Genomic DNA, 20,451 nt, shown 5'->3' on the forward strand with positions numbered 1-20,451 from the left:
ACTTAAAAATATTACAAGATGTGGAATGATTAAGAGGTGGCATTCTAAATCACTGGGTAGGAAGTAGAAAACAAATATTCCTAAATTTACAGCAAGCACTAATAAAAAGAAAATCTGAAGATAAATTGGTGATCAAAATACTGATACAAACTTCATAGAAAACCACTTAGATATAAATGGAAAATATAAAATCTGTATAGCTTTCTATTAAATTCCAATCTTATAAACAAACCCAAAGAAAATAATCAGCAATGGCCGTGGCTGCTGTGGCTCAGTGGTTTAGCCACTGGCCAGCGAGCGCACTGAAAGGTCACTGGTTTGATTCCCAAGTCAGGACACATGCCTGGATTGTGGGCCAGAGCCAGGTCCCCAAATGGGGGTATGCGAGAGGCAAATGATCAGCCAATGTATCTCAACACATCTATGTTTCTCTCCCTCCACTGCCCTCTCTCTAAAAGTAAATAATTTTTAAACTTTTTTAAAAAGAAAAAAACAAGCAATGTGCATAAAAACTGCTAAAAGGATCAAAATTGTTACACACTGTATGAACTATACAGTATACAAAAACATGCTAAGTGTTAATTCAGAAAAGTTAAATATTAAAGGTTTTACAGTGTACCCTTTTGAATTTGACCGAAGTATATATTACTTACGTTTGAGGGTTAAACATGTTAGAGAGCTGAAAACACTGTGTTGCAAGAGGTTGAACAGAGGCAGCTGCAGCCAAAGCTGAAGCTATAAATAAAAAAAAAGGAAAATTAGTTTCATGGAAAATGTGTCAGAATAAAACCAAAAACCCACTAAACCCAAAGTATGAAACTAGGATATAGTCAAACTAGCCACTTCACTAATTTCCCTTAATAATAACATTAAAGTATGTAAGAGTACCCCATTTTAGAGGCAACATTGTGAAGTGGCTGATCTTGATAAAGTTGGGAATTTTATTTTTACAAAAAAATATTTAAAGTTTATGTGTAATCAAAATTCAATTATACAAATATCAATACAAATCAATCCAGAAAGACAAAGGATAAAACTGAACACTGACTTTGTAGGACTATTGGAGTTTATAACCTGAGAAGCAGGAAATAATAAAAATACAATCTTAAAATGTCAAATAGCCCTGTGGCTGGTGTGGCTCAGTGGATTGAGTGCTGCTGGCCTGAAAACCAAAAGGTTACAGGTTCAATTCCCAGTCAGGGCACCTGCCTGCATTGTAGGCCGGATCCTCATTTGGGGGCTTGGGAGAGGCAACCACACACTGATGTTTCTCTCCCTCTCGTTCTCCCTCCCTTGCCCTTTCTCCAAAAATAAATAAAAATAATATATATACATATTTAAATGTCAAATAAGGCCCTGGCCAGTAGCTCAGTTCATTAAGAACGGTGTCCTGATAAGCCAAGGTTGCTAATTCGATCTCTGGTCAGGGCACATACAAGAAACAACCAATGAATGCATAAATAAGTGAAACAACAAATCGATGTTTTCTTATTCTTTTTTTTGTTAAAAAAGATCTTATTTATTTCTAGAGACACGTGAAAGGAAGGAGAAATAGGGCAAGAAACATCAATTGGTTACCTCTCAAACACCCCCAACCTGGCCCCACAACCCATGGATGTGCCCTGACCAAGAACTGAACTGTAGACCTTTCTGTTTGCAGAATGATGCCCAACATACTGAGCCACACCAGTCAGGGCAATGTTTTCTCTCCTTTCTCTTCTCCCCTTACTCCCCACCCCTCTCTGAAAAATCAATAAATTAGTAACATGCCAAATAAATCTATATACCTTTTGTATTTCTTAGGTTTCTGCCCATGTAATATAGTTACATTTTAAAAAATATATGAACATTGGGGGAAAATGAGGGACGTTAATAATAGTATCAACAATAAAAAATTAAAAAGTGGGAAGAACGAAAAAAATACATACACATTATAAAAGATTGTTTTAAAAGAAAGACACATAAAACCACTCAAGCACTTAAGATTTAATATCCTAGGATTTTAGTGTCCTAGGATTTAAGTGTTTTAGCACAAGAAATACAAAAAAAAAAAATGGACCATAATATTCACTATATTAAAAAAAAACACAAAAAAACAAAAAAACAACCCACTACTGGACACTAATATTTAGGCTCAACATTTAAAACCTGTATTGGTTTTAAGTTTGAAGTAAGAGATTCTCCAATACAGCTGCACCACTGTTTTTATGTGACTTATAGAACATTACCAGTAGCTGTTATACAACTCACCGTAACCATAACATTTGACCAAATTTCATTCCAATACATAACAAACAAAGCTAAGGATAAAATAGTGCATTAGAAATTATGATAAACGTTTACCAGAGGAAGTATCAGAAATATTCCACTGAATAAAAATTATAGCTGTGCATGAAATTCATTATTTAAAAAATTGATGAAATTACAAGTGCTTTTTGCTCACTTTTTTACTCCAAAAATAAGCAATTTTCTTTATAAAGCTTTATATTAAAATACAAATGCTAAAGTTACTAACAGACATCAAATTCCATTGGGAAAAATTAAGGACGCAACTGTGCTTATATTACAAGAAATAAAGCCCGCTGTGTACCTTCTCATAAACAAATGGAAATATGCTTGGAAAAAAGACAGGTCATTACAAGATAACTGAGAACTTAATTTTTCCACTTTCTCAAACTAACTGTAATATACTGCAAATACTAAAAAATATCTAGAATAATGTATGATAGAAGTATTGCAGCTCAACTTAAGATGAATGGCGAACACAATAAATTCAGCAGAGAAATACTAATAGGAAAACACACTAGTAAAACTTTTATAAATCTGTTAGGAAAAAAAGGATTGAGTAAAACTGTCCCTTTTGCTGGAAAGTTTATACACTTAATTTCTGACTATTAAGGAACATGATAGACCTTTCTTATTGAGAATAATTTCCCTAAATAACTTTAAGTATACCCTATAATAGATGGATACTCAATTTGCTCAACAGCAAATGGCTCTATCAAATGGCAGATATTTACGTGGTATTTAAAAACAATGAAAATTAGCCTACTTTATAAATCATTACAATCTCTAAAGTCTGCATGTAATTTGTTCTGGGTCATTTTCTCATTGCTTGGTATTGCATATACAATCACTGGAGTTAGAGCTACTTTCTCCATCTTCTATTAAGTTCACAGACTATGTTCTCAAAGATCTATCTTTAATAGCAAATTTAATTTTCTGACTTCTAAGTAAACTAACAGTCACTACACAAAAATAAGCACAAAAGGCTGAAAGTAATTCTAAGCAAGCTAAAGCCAAAAACAGCATTTTCATTTTTTTATCCATGCAATTGTAATCATTTGGAAAAGGCCTCTGAAACATACTTAGCAGTTAAGCTTAATGTGTATATACACCACTATGTCACTCTGCCAATTTGGGTCCAAAATACAGAGTACAATAATAAATATGATATAATAAATATAAACAACTATGTCTTGCTACATTTACATTTATTTCAAAGACAAATAAAAAACTCAACTCACCTTCAGTCTGTTGGGAAAGTCTTGTTTGCAAATCTATAACAAAAGAGAATTCTACAGCTCAGTGCAGGAACAATGAAGAGCCTCAACTAACAGGGTAAATGTCAGGAAAGCATTAATAAAAGAGGACTACTGTAGCAGGGTTTATTAAAATGAACTTATAGTAAAACCTGGCAGCCAAACCTCCTTCCCCATTCCTCATTGGCAAGGCTTTGGGGCCTTCTTTCCTCCTATCCTAGGAAACTTACTTATGCCTCTCTACTCCTATTCCTAGTAAGTAATCTTCCACATCTCAAAGGCTACACTACTCTGCACATGGGGATAATGGGAAATGGGGAAAGGGAAGCACACCGGTCAGAAAATACATGAAAACCCTGATCTTGAGAATTCAATTCCAAGTACTTGGGATATTCAACTATTTATTGTTCTATAAGTGGAAATTAATATTTAAAATTTATATCTGTAAACACTTTCACTAGTCTATCAATTCAGCAGTAAGAAGACAATTAGTAGGAAATACCATTATAATTGTATATATTACTTTTTAAAAGTGCTTTAAAGCTTAAAAAGTCTAGCCCAGAAGGGGAATTTTATTTGGGTCTGGTTTCATGGCCTAGTCTGGAAACTGAATGAGGGCAAGAATGAAATCTAATGGGTTTACCATAATCTACGAAATATAGTCAGTACTAAAAGAGAATGGGGATTTTTACCAATATATTTCTCATATAATCATTGACACTTCTACATTTAAAAAAGCAGATTAAGAGAAAACTGATGGGATGCGAAAACAGCAGCAAGTCTAAATAGTAAAGAAAATGCCAGTGCTGAAAGCTCTCTGGAAGTTCAAGTTACTGAAATGAACAATATAGAAATTGTTTATATTCGGTACCCAATTTTTGTTAACATGTGATTCAACTGCAACACTTTATACCATTTGGATTTCTTGCTGAGTACATAAAAATGAAAATAAAACATGGGCAAAATTGAAAACGGACCTGCAGCCCAAGTTATATTATTGGGAAATAAGTATACCTGGGTCCTAGGTGCTCAAAATTGGCATCTCAAGAAGTTGAAGAAATGTAACTGGTGTATACTGAAGGAACTTGAAGATATGACCATAGGAACACTGTCAATAAACTTTAAAATATAACACAATTTGTCTTTTTTTTTCCTAAAATGGGAAAAAATGTATAGATATCAGAAATCCATGCTATTTTAAATGTATATAAACTCCTATCAAAATTTCAAAAATAAAGGTGACTTTTTATATGCCCTTCTGATCCCAAGATTACGGCCAGAGAGATATTAATGTCACCAAGAATAATTTGGAGGATGCCAAGAACTTGTTTTAAAGTGTTTTTAAGTCTGACCAAGAATACTGAGACTTAGAAACAAGTAAGAAGATATGAACATTTAAAATCATGTTTTCTTTTCAGAAAAAAATTTCCAATGATTTTTCAGATTAGTGACAAGTTAGAAAATAAAACATGGGTTTCAAAGTAAGTTGAAGGACCCTATATATGAGAAAGGATCTATTAAAACTTCCAGAAGAATAGCATGTGGATATAACCCCCAGCCAGGTACTCAAGCTGGACCAGGCACTGTCCCAACACACATACAAGAATCAACCGATGGAATGCACAAGAGAGTGGAACAATAAATCAATGTCTCTCTCCCCTCACCCCCTCTTCCTCCCTCTAAAATCAATTTAAAGGGGAAAAAAAGCATGCTGATACAGTGTTGACCCAACCTTGGTTTCAAACATCTTTAAAGGGCTCACAGGGTCCAGGTCTCCAAACATTAACACTCAGCAATTTATTTAATTTCAACAAGGAATGTTGTATGGTTTTAATAATGACTGGAGAAAAACCAGATATATATTTACCTATAAATTGAGTACTGATTAACTCAGTAGCAATACAGAATCAAACTTTAAATCATGCTAACGAACACTTAAAAGGGGGAATATAACAAATACATAACTATCTATCTAAATGGCTACTTCCAGCAACCCATGTGGGTGTCTAGAATTTTAGTTGATCACAATCAGCCAGCCTTAATATTAACTACACAGGGAGTGTGGCTTGGGAGATGTAGTCATATATCATACACAATAGCAGAATTAATAACTAAGGGTATTTAACAATGTCTAAAAATGAAAATCAATTAGGTGAAGTTCTTGTTTATAAAGAAGACCAAATTAACTTATTTGACACACCATCCAGAATATAACCTAAGATTGCTTAAGAAATCAATCATATGTCACTGTATCAAATCCTTGAAGGCAGGGAACAAATCTTCACTAGCCTTTAGTGAATTACCTAGAATATGGTAAACATTTTCTAAATTATTCAAAGAATGACCTAAACAATGGGAAGCAATAAAAGAATAGTTTTCATATTAAATACTTTTCAAATCACAGACTAGGGATTATTACTCAAGTGATGGATTTCCTTTAATATCTTCAATTACAGCAAATGACACCTATGATTACTTGTTCACTGTAAAAAAACTGAATACCTAACATTTATTTAAAAAGTCAAAATAAATAAATATAGTAATGGTTGTGATTTTTCTTCTCATACACCTGGCATGTTTTTGTTAGATTTCAAAATTAATCATTCAATTTGACAAAAAGCACAGAAAAGCTAAAGGAAGGTTTTTTAATGGTTCTCATACACTTTTGAATATCCATTAAAAGGAAAAGTTAAAAGTTCCTCTCTAAATAATGAATATAAAAGTAGAAATGATGCTATTAATGAGCTTTCAATTTAAAAGGAAATCATGAAACAACCATACATGAATCTTTTCGTATAGATTCATATCATCCTATTTTGTATTTTTTTAAAATCATTTTCAATTACACTTGAAATCATTATACTAGTTTCTGGTGTACATATCTCACATTTTTACATATTGTAAGTCTTTCTAGATCAAATCAAAGGACCATGATAGAAACTGGCACACTTTCTTGGGGTAAGTACTTCCTATCATACAGGGTCCGCAATATAATTGGTTCTTATATGTAACTTTTAAAAAGCAAGACTTCAACATTTCAAAATTAAACATCCTAGTTTTTATGTGTGCGCTAATATCAAGGTTTATAAAGACATATTCACATAATTAGATTAAGCCATAAAAAAGAGGAAAACCATGTGTTTCATAAACTAATCCCCTTGTTACATAATTTTAATAAACTGCCAATGTTCTATCTTCCTGCCCTATCCAGGAATTTCATTCCCTAACTGGACATCTCAAAATATGTTCTATTTAGAAAAGCACTTTTCTGGGCAGTTTTGATTCTGTACTTGATTTAAAGGCCCCTGGAAGTTTTCTGAACTTTAGTAATGCAATATAAACCTTTGGTCTTTAATAAATGTGTTTTAAAAGGTATGACTTAAAGCAATTTCAACTAAAATTGGCATGCAGAGTTCAGTAGCAATACCCTGACAGCTTATTATGATTAGTGCACAATTGTATCCTATGGCTCCACTTCTCTTAGATGAATATTTGAAATTTATAAGCTGTAAGTACTTGATGAATTGAATTCTCAGTAAGTCCTTTTATATGCAAAAATTTGGCAAATTTTCGAATTAGGTGAAAAAACAATGATTTCAAATTAGAAAAGATTCAATTCCTACCTGCCACAGCACCAAATGCCAAAGAGCCGCTCATTTGCAGAGCTTGCTGTGCTGCTGGTGGGATCTGCAAACCTGTACCTGTAAAAAAATAGATCTTTAAAGTCCTTAATATGTTAACAACAGAAAAACTCAGTTTTCTGCTTACTACCATAGTCACTTTCCTTAAAAAAATTACAAGCAGCATACAGTGTAAGAGCTGAAACTAAATTTATTCTGAGGTGTGAGGATAACATTTTTATAGAAAGCAAAAGGAATAATGTAACATATGCAGCAGTACTCAAAAATGCACTACCATAGACTAGATGCCATTAGAGCTTTTGAAAAAAATTTTATTTTTTCCATTTTTTTATTGTTCTATTAGTTGTCCCATTTTTCCTCCCCATTGCTCTCCGCCTTCCCCGCCCCACTCTTCCCATCAATCCCAATCCTGTTGTCCATGTCCATGGGTCCTTTCATTAGCTCCTTGACTAGACGCTTCTTCTTTCCCAACTTCTCCCCCTTCACTCCACCCATCTGGTCACTGTCAATCTGTTCCTTGTTTCCATGCCTCTAGTTCTATTTTGCCCATTTGTTTCGTTCCTTAGGTTCCTGTATTAGGTGATATCAAATGGTGTTTTTCTTTCAAGAACTCTTTTTTTTTTTAAGATTTTATTTTTAGAGAGATGGGAAGAGAGGGGGGGACAAGAGAGAGAAACATTGATGTGTGAGAGATACATCAACCTGCTGTCTCTCCCACAACCCTAACCAGGAACCTGGCCCCCAATCCAGGCACCTGCCCTGACTGGGAATCAAAATCAGGGACCCTTTGGTTCACAGCCCGGTGCTCAATCCACTGAGCCATAACAGCCAGGGCAATGCCATTAGAATTTTAAGGCAAGGAACTTCATCTATGAAATTACATACATATCCTGACCAAAGATAACATCAATGGCAAAATAAATCACTTTCCATTTATTAGTGTGCATCATTATCTTTCTCATTCTCATACTACTAATAAATAATTTTAAAACACTAAGAAAAACTTACCCTCTGCAAGTCTTGCCATTAATTGGAGACGACCAGTTGTTCCCAAGTCAATTCCAGTCCTTTCCAGTTCATCACTGTCCAAAAATGAGCTAGCACTGGAAGCATCAGTACGTTCAGTAACATGACCAACTTTCATTGGCCTTCCAGCTAGCTCAAATCCATTAAGTTGTTCCAAAGCCTTCTTGGCACATTCTGAATCAGAAAACTGTAATTGAGACGGGGGATAAAAAATTCCAGATCAGTTTACGTATACAGTATTCCCTCACTTATCACGGGTATTACATTCTAGACCCCCCCCCCCCCGCGCGCGATAGGTGAAAATCTGCAAAGTAGGAATCTTACATTTATTTTAGTATTTTTATGTATTTTAAGGTTTTATAAACCCTTTCCACACTTATAAACCGTCCCCAGTCCCTAATTAAACTTTCCCACTCCCTTAACCTTTTCTTTCCACTTTTATAAACACTACTTATGTTCTTAAACATATTCTACACTCTTAAACCTACGTAACTTTAACATGTGTATACAGTACTGCAAAATCCCGCAATAGTGAAAAACCAACGATTAATAATTAAATATTTTTAAAAATCAGGCGATACAGTGACGCCGCAATAAGTGAACCACGATAGAGGGACTACTGTATAACCAAGGTAAAAAAGTGCTTACATGTTAAGTCTAATCTATTCAATAATAATAACTGGATAAATGATAAAGTAGAACTTTGAAGCTATAATACAACCAATATGATCAAACCATATTATTGGCGTGATGTTTTAAAAACACAAGTTAGGTGCTCTCCCTCTCTGAAGCACCCACCTCTCCCCTCCACCTGTTCCCAGAGGCTCATTACCTTTACCCCTCTCTCTCCTAAGCTTCTAGGGTCCCTTCTTTTGCCTCTGTAACTTGGTTCCTGAGCTCATTTCTGCTAAGACTCACTTCTACCTAGGTAATATTTTTCTTTCTTAGAAAAATTTAAAAAATTATTATTATTATTTTTTTTTTTGGAGGGAGAAGGGAGAAAGTGGGAGAAATATCGATATGCAAGATATACACTGATCCATTGCTTCTTGCACACCCCCAATCAGAGACCTGGCCCGTAACCCAGGCATGTGCCCTCACTGGGAATTAAACCAATAACCTTCTAATTCACAGGCTGACACTCAGTCCACTGAGCCACACCAACCAGAGCTACGTAGATGACTTTGTAAATAAACTTTCTCTTATAGTTTGGAAAGAAATGAAAGTACATATGTAATAAAATGAAAAGATATTAACGAAGTAATAACTACTACCTTGGAAATAAAGAATCTTAATTAACAAAATGTGAAAAGTAATTTTTAACTCAAAGCCCTTCTTGCCCTGACTGGTGTGGCTCAGTGGGTTGGGCATCATCTCCCAGACCCAAAGGTCGGAGGTTTGATTCCCCATCAGGGCACATGCCTCACTCGGTTGCCAGCCAAGTCCCTAACTGGGGGCATACGAGAAGCAACAGATTGATCTTACTCTCACACATCCGTGTTTCTCTCCCTTTCTCCCTTCCTGTCCCCCCTCTCTAATACTTAAAAAAACATACATACACAAAATCTTTTTTTTATAAAAACCCTTCTCAATGTGTTGGGACAGACTTAAATAGTGCATTTACCCTCATAAAAGTGAACTATTCAAAAAAAATAAAAGTTCATTTAGATGTTTTTGTTTGTTTGTTTTTTTAAAGGGAGAGAAACGTCAATGTGTGGCTGCCTCTCACACGCTCCCAACCTGGGACCTGGCCTGCAACCCAGGCATCCGCCCCAACTGGGAATTGAACCGGCAACCCTTTGGTTCACAGGCTGGCGCTCAATTCACTGAGCCACACCAGCCAGGGCCAGATGTTATTTTTAATTCAAAATTCTGGTTTATCTTTTCTTGTTAAAGAAATCATGAAAATTCTTAATGCCTGGATGCAATCACAGCAAAACTCTATTTCACTCCTTCTGGTTTAAATTTAACAGGAAAACAGAACATATTCCTACCAATTCCATAGTTTAATCTTTCATCACAATGTTTATTGTTTAAAATAACTTGTTATTAAGATGGAAACTATTACTGATGTTTACATTCACAGTACCATATAATTTTTTATAATCTAGCTTTGAATACAGATCACTAAGTCAGTGAACAGTTAACAGAAGTTGCATTTAAAATCTCCCTTTTTAAAAATCCCACATCACTTTCTATTGAGGGGAAATAACCACACTAATGTTGGTGGGTTGACAGTTTCATAAGTAAGTTTTTTCCTTTCACAAGCAAATATTAAATAAAATCCCTATGACCAATGAAATAGATTCTATGGTATTACATGGGTAAATTTTATGGGAATTCGGATATAATTTCTTGATTAAAACTGGGACTTATCTGTATTTAAAGTAAAAATAACTGTTTCCAGGCTCTTCCAAGGTTATAAGATCATATACTTGAAGAACTGCTACTATGTAATTGAACTACACCATTAGGTAACAGATGAAAACGAAGAGTTAAAAACGCACTTCCATTTACCATTAATCCAACTGTCACCTTCTACCATAATCAGGGACTGGGATGCAATGGTTAGCCAAAAAATATAAGGCACTCATCATTGTTGTGGTAAGGTGCGTATATATAAAAAGGATTGTAAGTAAAATAAAATTCCAGGAGACCTTCATTCAACAGACAAGACTGTGTCGAAGATGAGTCACAAATTAAAGTAGTCATATAAAGAAATCAAGAGACTTCAATTATATGAAGAGTTGGCTAAGCAAGCTGAACATATACAGGATAACAGTAAAGTGTTTAAATAAACTTTCACATCTGCTGGACACATACCGCCTCTAAGAAATGGCTGTTAGCCCTGGCTAGTGTGGCTCAGTGGATTGAGCGCTGGCCTGCGGACTGAAAGGTTCTCAGTTCTATTCCTGGTCAGGGCACATGCCTGGGTTGTGGCCCAGGTCCCCATTTGGGGGCGTGCATGAGGAAACTACACACTGATGTTTCCCCCTTGCCCCTTCCCCACTTCTAAAATGTTTTTTTTTTTTTTAAGTTAAAAAAAACAGTCTTAAAGAAGTGGAAAGAAATGTCTATTAACGGTAAAATAATTTAAAAACACAAAAAATATTAACCATGCCTCCTTCCCTACTGTCAATAACTAAGTTTTACTCTGCTGCTTAAATCAAAATAGTTTAAATCATGTTAATTTTTTACCGTAATAAATCCATATCCTTTGGATCGACCTGTTTCACTATCCATCATGAGCTGGATACTTTCAATCTAAAAATAAAAACATAAGTATTACATAAATAATGAGGGAACAAAATTTTTTCCTTGAAACACAATTGAACCTCCCTCTTCCCCCTAAAAAAATTATTAGAAATATACCAAAACCCCTATACCTCCGAAAAAACTTCTGAAAGCCTAGAAACCTTCCCAAACAAGAAGTCATGCACTGAAAAGCCGGAAAAAACAAGACAAAAAACCAAACAAACTTAGTCTTCTTCCGCAAAAACAAATAACCAAAACCTAAAGTACTTTGCAAAATACAATCAAAACTTAAGAAATGAAATCACCATCTTAGTTTCCATTCCAATGTTAAAAACACCAAAAATGATACTCAATATAAGACACAATAAACTGGATATAGCTGATAACAACACAATACTGTAAATACAATAAAAAGCAATCATTCACTTTAGAGGTGTAGCTCTGGCTGGTATGGCTCAGTGGATTGAATCCAGCCTGAGAACCAAAAGTTCACTGCTTTGATTCCTAGTCAACTAGGGTACATGCCTGGGTTGCAGGCCAGGCCCCCAGATGAGGGTGTAGGAGGCAACTGACTGGTGTATTTCTTGCATTATCGACATTTCTCTCCCTTTCCCTCTCTCTAAAATAAGTAAAATCTTTAAAAAATAGTGATATGTATGGTTTATAAATTATATCACAATACACCAATAAAGCAATCCATACACATACAGAAAGCATGAAAAATTAAGATACAGCACACCAGTATATTTCTTCATGTTCTGGGTTTCAGGAATGTATTCATTTTATAACAACAGACCAACCCACACAATTGTAACCTGTGCATCATTAATATGTGTATATTTCCAATAAATAAAGCACTCACAATCTCAAAAGCCTAATGTTCATCATTATTGACACTTAAAACTACTTAAAAAAAGGGTTTAGCGGGGTAGCAAAAGCAAGCAATAAAAAAATATATCCAAGAGCAATGAATTATTAGTAGTGGACAATGTTCAGCAGGAACCACCATTTTTATTCAGGGTCACAAAATGCATCTTTGAAACCAGAGCACAGTCTACTAGTAAAATTTATTCTAAAATGTCTATTGTATGCCCTACTGTGGCTCAGTGTGTTGAGCATCCTCCCTCAAACCGAAAGGTGGCCGCTCTATTCCAATCAGGGCACATGCCTCGGTTGTGGGACAAATCCCCCGTTGGGGGTTGTGCGAGAGGCAGCCAATCAATGTTTCTCTCACAATCTGTGTTTCTCTCCCTCTTTCCCCCTCCCATCCCCCCTAAATAAATATAAATGTCTATTCTAAAATGAGAACTGGACATAACACAGTCCAATTATTCTTTAACTTAGTGGAAAAGCTTCTCTACATACCCCTAAATATTCAGTAAGAAAACAATCATCCACAAAAAGAAACTAAAAAATATAAATCTCTTGCTCCAAATGCATTTTATTAATTTGTTTTTTTTTTTAAATGACTGATTCTAATACTATGTATTTCACTGTAGCCAAATAACAACATATTAAGAGTCTCTAACTTCAAATTATATCTCCTTTCAGGGACTCTTTCTTAATAGAAGTTGTCAAGAAACCTTACAGAATCACCTTTCCCCACCTTAATGGTCACTTTATAGAAACATGACAACAAAGCAGATACAAAAATTATTACAGTTATACTTGGATCAAGAACCTATCGAAGAAATTGATCCATTCAAGAAATTGGGACTTACCCTTCCAAAAGGCTCAAAGATTCCCCGAAGCATATCCTCAGTTATGTTAAAGTGTAACGAGCCCACATAAAGCCTCATAGGTCCAGCACTTCCCTTTTGTAGATTGTTTGCCATTGCTGCAGCTCTGTTTTTTTCTGCCTACAAGTCAGATAAGTCAAAATGCACATTACACATGAATACAAATTAGTACCATCCACACATTAGGTTTCTTAATAACTGATGTCAAAAAATAGCCCTGGCTGGGTAGTTCAGTTGGTTTGAGCATCATCCCAATACTCCAAGGTTGCAATTTCCATTTCCAGGCAAGGCACATACCAGAATCAACAATGAATGTATGTGTAAGTAAGCAGAACAAACTGATGCTTCTCTCTCTCTCCCTAAATATCATTAAAAAAAATAATAATGCTAAGTATAATATTCATTCACAAAAGGACAAATATTCTATAATTCCACTTACATATGACTGTGTTTAATGGCACTGAATCACACATTTAAATAGTTAAAACAACAAATTTTTAAATACTGATGCATCCTCAGACATGCCAATGTGGAAAATTATTTCTTGCAATTGTTAGTACATTCATTATCCAATTAAAATAAATATACCCTCAATATCGTTGCTACTCAAAGTATAGTACACTAACAGACTGTCACTAAGGGGCTTATGTCAAATTCTGGCAGGGTAGCTCAATTGGTTAGAATGACGTCCCAGTATGTCAAAATTGCAGATTTCATCTTCAATCAGGGCACATACAAGCAAGCAACCACTGAGTGAAACAACAAATCAATGTTTCTCTCTCTAAAATTAAATTTAAAAAGAGGGCTTATGTCAATACAAATAAAATCAAACCCTTTTACTTATCAAAATCAAAAGCTCTGTTTACATCCTAACACAAACTTCTTTTCTTGTAACAAAATGGCATACTTTGAGTAATATAGGTCAACAGCAAGTTAAAGTTAAGTGAATCCAAAACCTCATTTAATTTGATGCTTCTCAGCCCTGGTGTCAAGTCAACCTACACACTATTAGGTTTGTCCTCCTCTATCACAGGAAGTGAACTGACCTATTATTTTTCTATTGTTTACTTACAATCAGGTGATAAATACCCAATATTAAGTACTCTTAAAATATTAAATAGGATGTTATCAACCTTTTAGAGGTGACAGAACTAGTAAGTTATTTATGGTCACATAAACTTGTTAGCACTGAAACTGGAATTTACAGAGCTTATACATAACTTTTTTTTTTTTTTAAATAAAGGGTCAAACTTGTTTCTAAACTTTGTTATTTGGCTAATATTTTTTTGTTAAGTTCGTACTTATCTTGAGAAAGGGAAATGGAGGGAGAAAGAGAGGAAGAGAGACATTAATCCAAGAAAGAAAAGTTGATTGGTGGTCTCTCATATGTGCCCTGACCAGGTACAGAACCCACAACTAAGGCATGTGTCGTTAACAGGGAATTGAACCGGGGACCTTCCGCTTTGTGGGAAAATGCCCAACCAACTGAGCCACGATGACCAAGGCTGCAATACTTCTTAATATTATGTAAGTTTGATGAAGTAACCATATTACTCAGGAATTATGGAATATTTTTTTCACTGATTTAAAGAGCAAACAATGTGACTATTCAGGTACTCATGATGAATATATACTTTCATATTACATACTTAATAGATTGGTGCATCCCAATTTTTCCACATTTAAATGAATGAAAATATTAATGCTAATTCTGTAGAGAATCAGCAAAGAGGAATTATACCTCAATTTGCCTTATCTTAAAAGATATTCTCAAATTAGTTTATAAAACATCAAATTTTCAAGAAATATTAGAACTGAGAACTGTTCAATTTTATTTTTAAACTGATTTTTAGAGAGGAAGGAGGAGGGGAAGAGAAAAAGACAGAACATCAATTCGTTGTTTCACTTTTACATTCACTGGTTGATTCTTATAGGGGCTCGAACCACCAACCTTGGCATATTGAGACACTAACCAACTGAGCTCTATGTCAAGAGCCAAACTACTCTTGACATTATATAAACATGAAATCTTCTGAATGTATTACATTTTTCTAGTCAAAATAAGTGCACTTTCTCTCCTACGTGCACACCTGCGCCTCTCCCTTCCTCCTCTTCTTCCCCCAAGACGTCCACCTCCTAAACTCTAAGGGATTCCAAGAGACTTGAAACCAGGGGAGCAACAGACAGCCGCAGTTCATCCCAGGCTACCCCCTGAGATCTCCTTTTCTCTTACTACTCAGAAAGCTAAAGCAGACCCATGTAGGCTCATTTCTTTCCTAGAACATCTCTAGAGAGCCAAAGCAGTCTCCCCTAGGCTTTCTCCCATTGCCTTTTCAATCCTAAGCCCTTCCTTGTTTCCTATCCCCAGCTTTGACTGATGTACTCTCAAAAAATAATAAACCAAAATCACTCCATTTGAAAGACTGGAAGGGAAAAAGATGTTCTTAGATATTTTATGTCCAACTAACAGATTATCACAAATCAGTAAAATTCTAGACAAAGCTCTCAAGTTTTATTCACGAAATAGGTACCTACAACTTACGTTACAATGCAACAGGATGGGACTGGAAAAACAGTATACTAAAATAAAGCTGTCTTGAGAACATGTGAGCTAAGGTAGTAAGTGGCGAATATAAAAGCACAGAGCACTACAGCATAACATTACGAACAGTAGGTTTCCATTACTATCAATGATCAAATTCTTAAGAAAAAAATTTTACCTGTGATGCCTGTACTATGATTGGCACTCCTAAAACACGTTGCCCAGTTAATCCTATTGCTAGAGGCACTGAGCTAACATCGACAAACTCCACATACGCAATTCCTTTGGAACGTCTTGAATTTCTATCAGAAATCATCCTCACATCTCGAACCTAAACAAAACAAAACAAAAACTTAGAACGAGGTTGACTGTGCAACTTTCCTATGCAAGCCATTATAGGTAATTTCAAAGAGACAAGAGAAACAAATATTGATGCAGCAAAGGCAGAAGTCATTAAATTTTTTTAAAATAAATCCTTAGGCCCACTTCTATCTTTTGAAAAATTACATGGTAACATTTATCAACTCCAACACTTAATTAACTTCTAAAAGTGAGGTAAAACAGAAATGTTACCAAAAAAATTCTGTAATTAACTCTACTAAATCAAAAAGATTTGGTCTTCTCATTTTATCTGCCATATCGACAATTATTAAAATGTTTGGAATTTCCACTTATTTGACCTTCCTAAATAGCTAAGATTACCTTTCCTACTGTAGAGAAAAACTCTTCCAAATCTCGTGGCCGAATTCTTGCTGCCAGCTGCATGCAGAAAACAGTCCTTGCATCTCTTTCCTCAGGAGTTAAATTATCAATAGGTTCCCTAAGAAGAGTAAGAAATAGAGAATTTTATCATTTATTCTTTTTAAAGTGTATTTTCAGTAAACAGAATAAACTGTACCAAAACTAGTTTGTCACTATTCCCAAGCCATATCGATATAAAATGTCAATAAAGTAATTCAGTGTGACTCAATTCCTTCAACAGGATGATAACTTTACTAAATGATTCTTCCAACATTGTATCAGGGCAGCAATTTTTCAACCAATGTGGTGTAAAAGTTTTTATTTTTTAATCCTCACCAAGAGGACATTTTTTCATTCCTTTGAGAGGGAGAGAGAAACCTCTATGTGAGAAACACCAACTGGTTTTTCTTATTTGTGCCCCAATCAGGAAGTGAGCACGTAACCTGGTTTATGTATCCTGCCTGGGAACCATATCCATGAACTTTTGGTTACGGGATGGTACAGTACTCCAACTGAGCCACACCAGTCAGGACAAGAATTTTTAAAACGGGCAATACCTGACTATTTAGTAAGGGGCACTGATCTCTTTTCCCTTAAGACTATTGAATGAAAAATGACAACAGTCAACACAATTAAAAACTACCTGATATGAATAAGATTTTTTGTCAGATTGGCGAAATATATATTTTTCGGTGTACCACAGAATTTTAGTTACTATTTTATGTGTGCCATAAGATGAAAAAAGGTTTAAAATCACTGTATTAAGACAAAAACCCAATGACCTCGCAATCTTACAAATAGTATTTTCTCCAGGATAATAAAGGACCAATCAAAAGGCTGAACATGTACTAACTAGCCACAAATCCAACTGTTGATTTCCCACAACAAATTATAAAATCATAAAAGTGAAAGTAAGTTTGATAATCACAAAAGTTAAACTTGAAAGTAAAACCCCAAATGACAAAAGCAATTTGATTCTAAGTATTTTCTCTAACACACTGAAATAGATTATTAGAACTGGATCTGTTTTATTAAAACTCTGCAAATTAATACCCAAAGAAATGTTTCTCAATGTATATAGAATACACAGTAACCATAAGAAAATAAAAAAATGAAAAGCAGTAAATTATCTAGACAAATACCAATAGTGGGATTCAATTTATTCGTTATTACAAAGAGCCTTACATTTCTAAATTTATAGAAGGAACTGAAGTATCCAAATAAGGAAGAAAAGTATTATACAGAGCACAATAGAAAAAAGTAATTTTATAAATTTCAAGAAAAATAAAAGTATCTATTAACATAAAACACCACTATATGGTTAAGATTCTAAGTGAATACTTCATGACATAAACATGCTCTTATCCATGTTTTGAACATTCTCAGGATTCCTTCTGAAATACTCCACACAAAATTCTGGCACATCCCCATCCTTGAAAAATCGGCAAGTGATTTAAAACATATGACTGTAAAACTCAGGTAACAAAGCTAAACTAGATCTAGAGAAACAAACCAGAAGTGGATTTTCTAACAGAAAACTAAATACCACAGAATAAAAACCTCAATATGTTACAAAGAGAGCTTTTAAAATTATTAAGGTTTTTGTGGAGGGGAGTAAAGGGGAAAAAATTGGAACTACTTTAACAACATAATCAATAAAATATACTTAAAAAAAAAATCATTAAGGTTTTTGCTAAATCCTGATATAATATACCAAATAACATGATAAACTCAAAAGTTAAAAGGTTCCCTTTAAGGGAAGCCAGAACATTAGTAAAGAAAAATGTTGGTTGACCAAAATGATAAATTGGACAGGTAAGTCCCATATCTATTTAAAAGGAAAATATTTCATAGAAACATTCAAGAATGAAAGACTACTACTTAAAAAACAGTCAATTTGGTTAAGACTTTGGAAATAAAATACTTCTTGGGAAAGAACAAACTGATAAAACTCATGATTGTTTTAACTTTAAGTTACTCAAATACTGTATATTAATTACAAAGGTCAGGGAGTGAAGTCTATTTAAAGATTTCTATAGCTACCATTAAAAAAGTTGTCAATATAAAAGGGAAATAAGATGGAATGTAATATCTGCATATTAAAATAGTAATTACTCCTTAACTCAAGTTATACAAAAATAAAGTTAAAAGTTAGAAATACTACAAAAAGCAGCAAATTTAATATGGCTCAATTTACTTAATGTCATTAAACTTAGCAGTAGCATAAATTGCTGAAACTTTATAAAAGCAAAAAGCCTTAAAGAAATAAAGTGACAACAGCTACCTCACAGGGCTCTTGTCTTTTCTGAATGGACTTTTGCTTCGGGAGCGTCGTCTGCTGTAAAGTTAAAAAGTATCAGAAGTTATCCACACAAGTACACCACATTAGTTCCTTGAAAAACAATTTAAACAATTCAGAAGTATGTTTAAAAACCTTAATTTGATGCTATGAGGCAACCCAATCTTTCCTCGGATGGCACTGTTAAATTTTGGTCCGGAGCTAAAAAGGAAACACAAAATTACACTAGTTACAGGTTTAGGGTCTTGCTAAGGTCACATTCATGTGCTCTCCAGCAAGTTTAACACTGTTTAGGCTGCTGCTTTTCCAACTCAATTATGAAGAGGAAATAGACTTTAAAAAAATTTCTACCCCAGGCAAACTGCTCTTTACAGTTATCCATCCTGGACCACTGAGGTGCCAAAACCAAAGGTTACAGCCTCAATTTTTTTTTTAATTCTGAAAACACTCATTTTTGGTCTAGTGGTTTTTTAAAAATTACATATTTTTAAATATTTTTGAGGTTTAAAAAACACACACAGAAGTGAAAATAAATCATCCTGAACTCTCACAATTTAACAATTTGATGAGCATCATTGCACACCCTCTCTCAGGAACATATATGTGTTTACACATAAGCACATACACAATATTCATGTTTTCTTGAGGGACTTCTTTTAAAAAATAGACTGATTCTTTACGTAATCACAAAAATTCCAAATTTCCATTCAATAGCAAGTCTCAGAGACTGCATAAAAAGCACATTTAGCACATCATACTTCACTTCTTTATGGCAAAATAATCCATTTTAAAGATGAAGTTCATTGATTCTTCAATTCTTTTCTGAGGACCTGACATATTAAAGGATGTTTTCAAAAAAAAGATAAAAAGGACTATTCTATGAAAAAAATAACAAAATAAAAGAAAAAAATAACAAAATAAAAAAATTTTAATGGCAACTATCCTAAAATAGCTTTATTCTGGATTCTAAATAAGTCTAAAAAGGCTCAGTAGTATTTAGGCCTTTTATTTTAAAGACCAAACTAAAGAGACAGTCAGATGTCCCTTGGTGCTCATTCTGTCCTCCTTTCCCAAAGGGTACCAAAATAAAGTAACTAGTGGTCTGTGACCCACCATTTGGATTTGTTTTCATAATTCTACATGTACACTTAACATTCAAGCAGATTCAAATAAATTATTTTGTATTAAATGGGTCCTTTGTAATTCAAACTAAGTGAAAATTAAGAATATACACTTACTGGATATAAGTTCAAATAAGAATGTATAAATTTTTCTTCCCCCATTAATTATAAAAGTCCCAGTTTTTGCCTCCACAGTTAAAAATTACCTGAAACCAAATATAAAAACTAAATCATTTTTAAATCAGACCAGAATCACAGGCTGACTTCAAGTATTCATCACTCAATAGAGAAAATAGTATTCAGAATTTATTAAGTTAATTCTTTTTCCTATTTAGTTCATGCTGATAAAGAATGCAGCAAACTTTGATAAATCGGACAAAAAGCAAAGTATTTTCTAATAGAGCATTTGGAATTTAAAAGAACATTATAGTCCCTTTAAGCTCTTAAAAAGTTAGTGAAATAAACAGCTAGGAGGAACTTAGAAACAAAGAGTTCAATTCTTTTCATTTTAAAGATTTAAGAACCAGAATCAGAACTCAAAAGTT

At 34.1% G+C, this 20,451-nt stretch overlaps 1 protein-coding gene across 2 annotated transcripts in view; it reads right to left on the minus strand.

Moving 5' to 3' along the window:
- RBM39 (RNA binding motif protein 39) overlaps positions 1-20,451 on the minus strand; it is a 31,208-nt gene that overhangs the window by 2,350 nt on the left and 8,407 nt on the right. Inside the window, exons 5-14 of one of the 2 annotated variants that reach the window (XM_090286334.1) lie at positions 18,921-18,986; positions 18,771-18,824; positions 16,448-16,565; positions 15,924-16,076; positions 13,186-13,323; positions 11,408-11,473; positions 8,192-8,396; positions 7,166-7,243; positions 3,528-3,560; positions 654-735 (exon numbers count right to left, since the gene is read on the minus strand). In XM_090286334.1, coding sequence (XP_090142460.1) covers positions 654-735; positions 3,528-3,560; positions 7,166-7,243; positions 8,192-8,396; positions 11,408-11,473; positions 13,186-13,323; positions 15,924-16,076; positions 16,448-16,565; positions 18,771-18,824; positions 18,921-18,986 — 993 coding nt within the window. Of the gene's footprint in view, positions 1-653; positions 736-3,527; positions 3,579-7,165; positions 7,244-8,191; positions 8,397-11,407; positions 11,474-13,185; positions 13,324-15,923; positions 16,077-16,447; positions 16,566-18,770; positions 18,825-18,920; positions 18,987-20,451 lie in introns of both variants that reach the window. The other variant, XM_090286333.1, reaches the window with a different exon arrangement.

Source organism: Furipterus horrens, unplaced genomic scaffold, assembly GCF_987537825.1.
Source record: "Furipterus horrens unplaced genomic scaffold, mFurHor1.1.pri manual_scaffold_8, whole genome shotgun sequence".
Lineage (NCBI taxonomy): Eukaryota > Metazoa > Chordata > Mammalia > Chiroptera > Furipteridae > Furipterus > Furipterus horrens.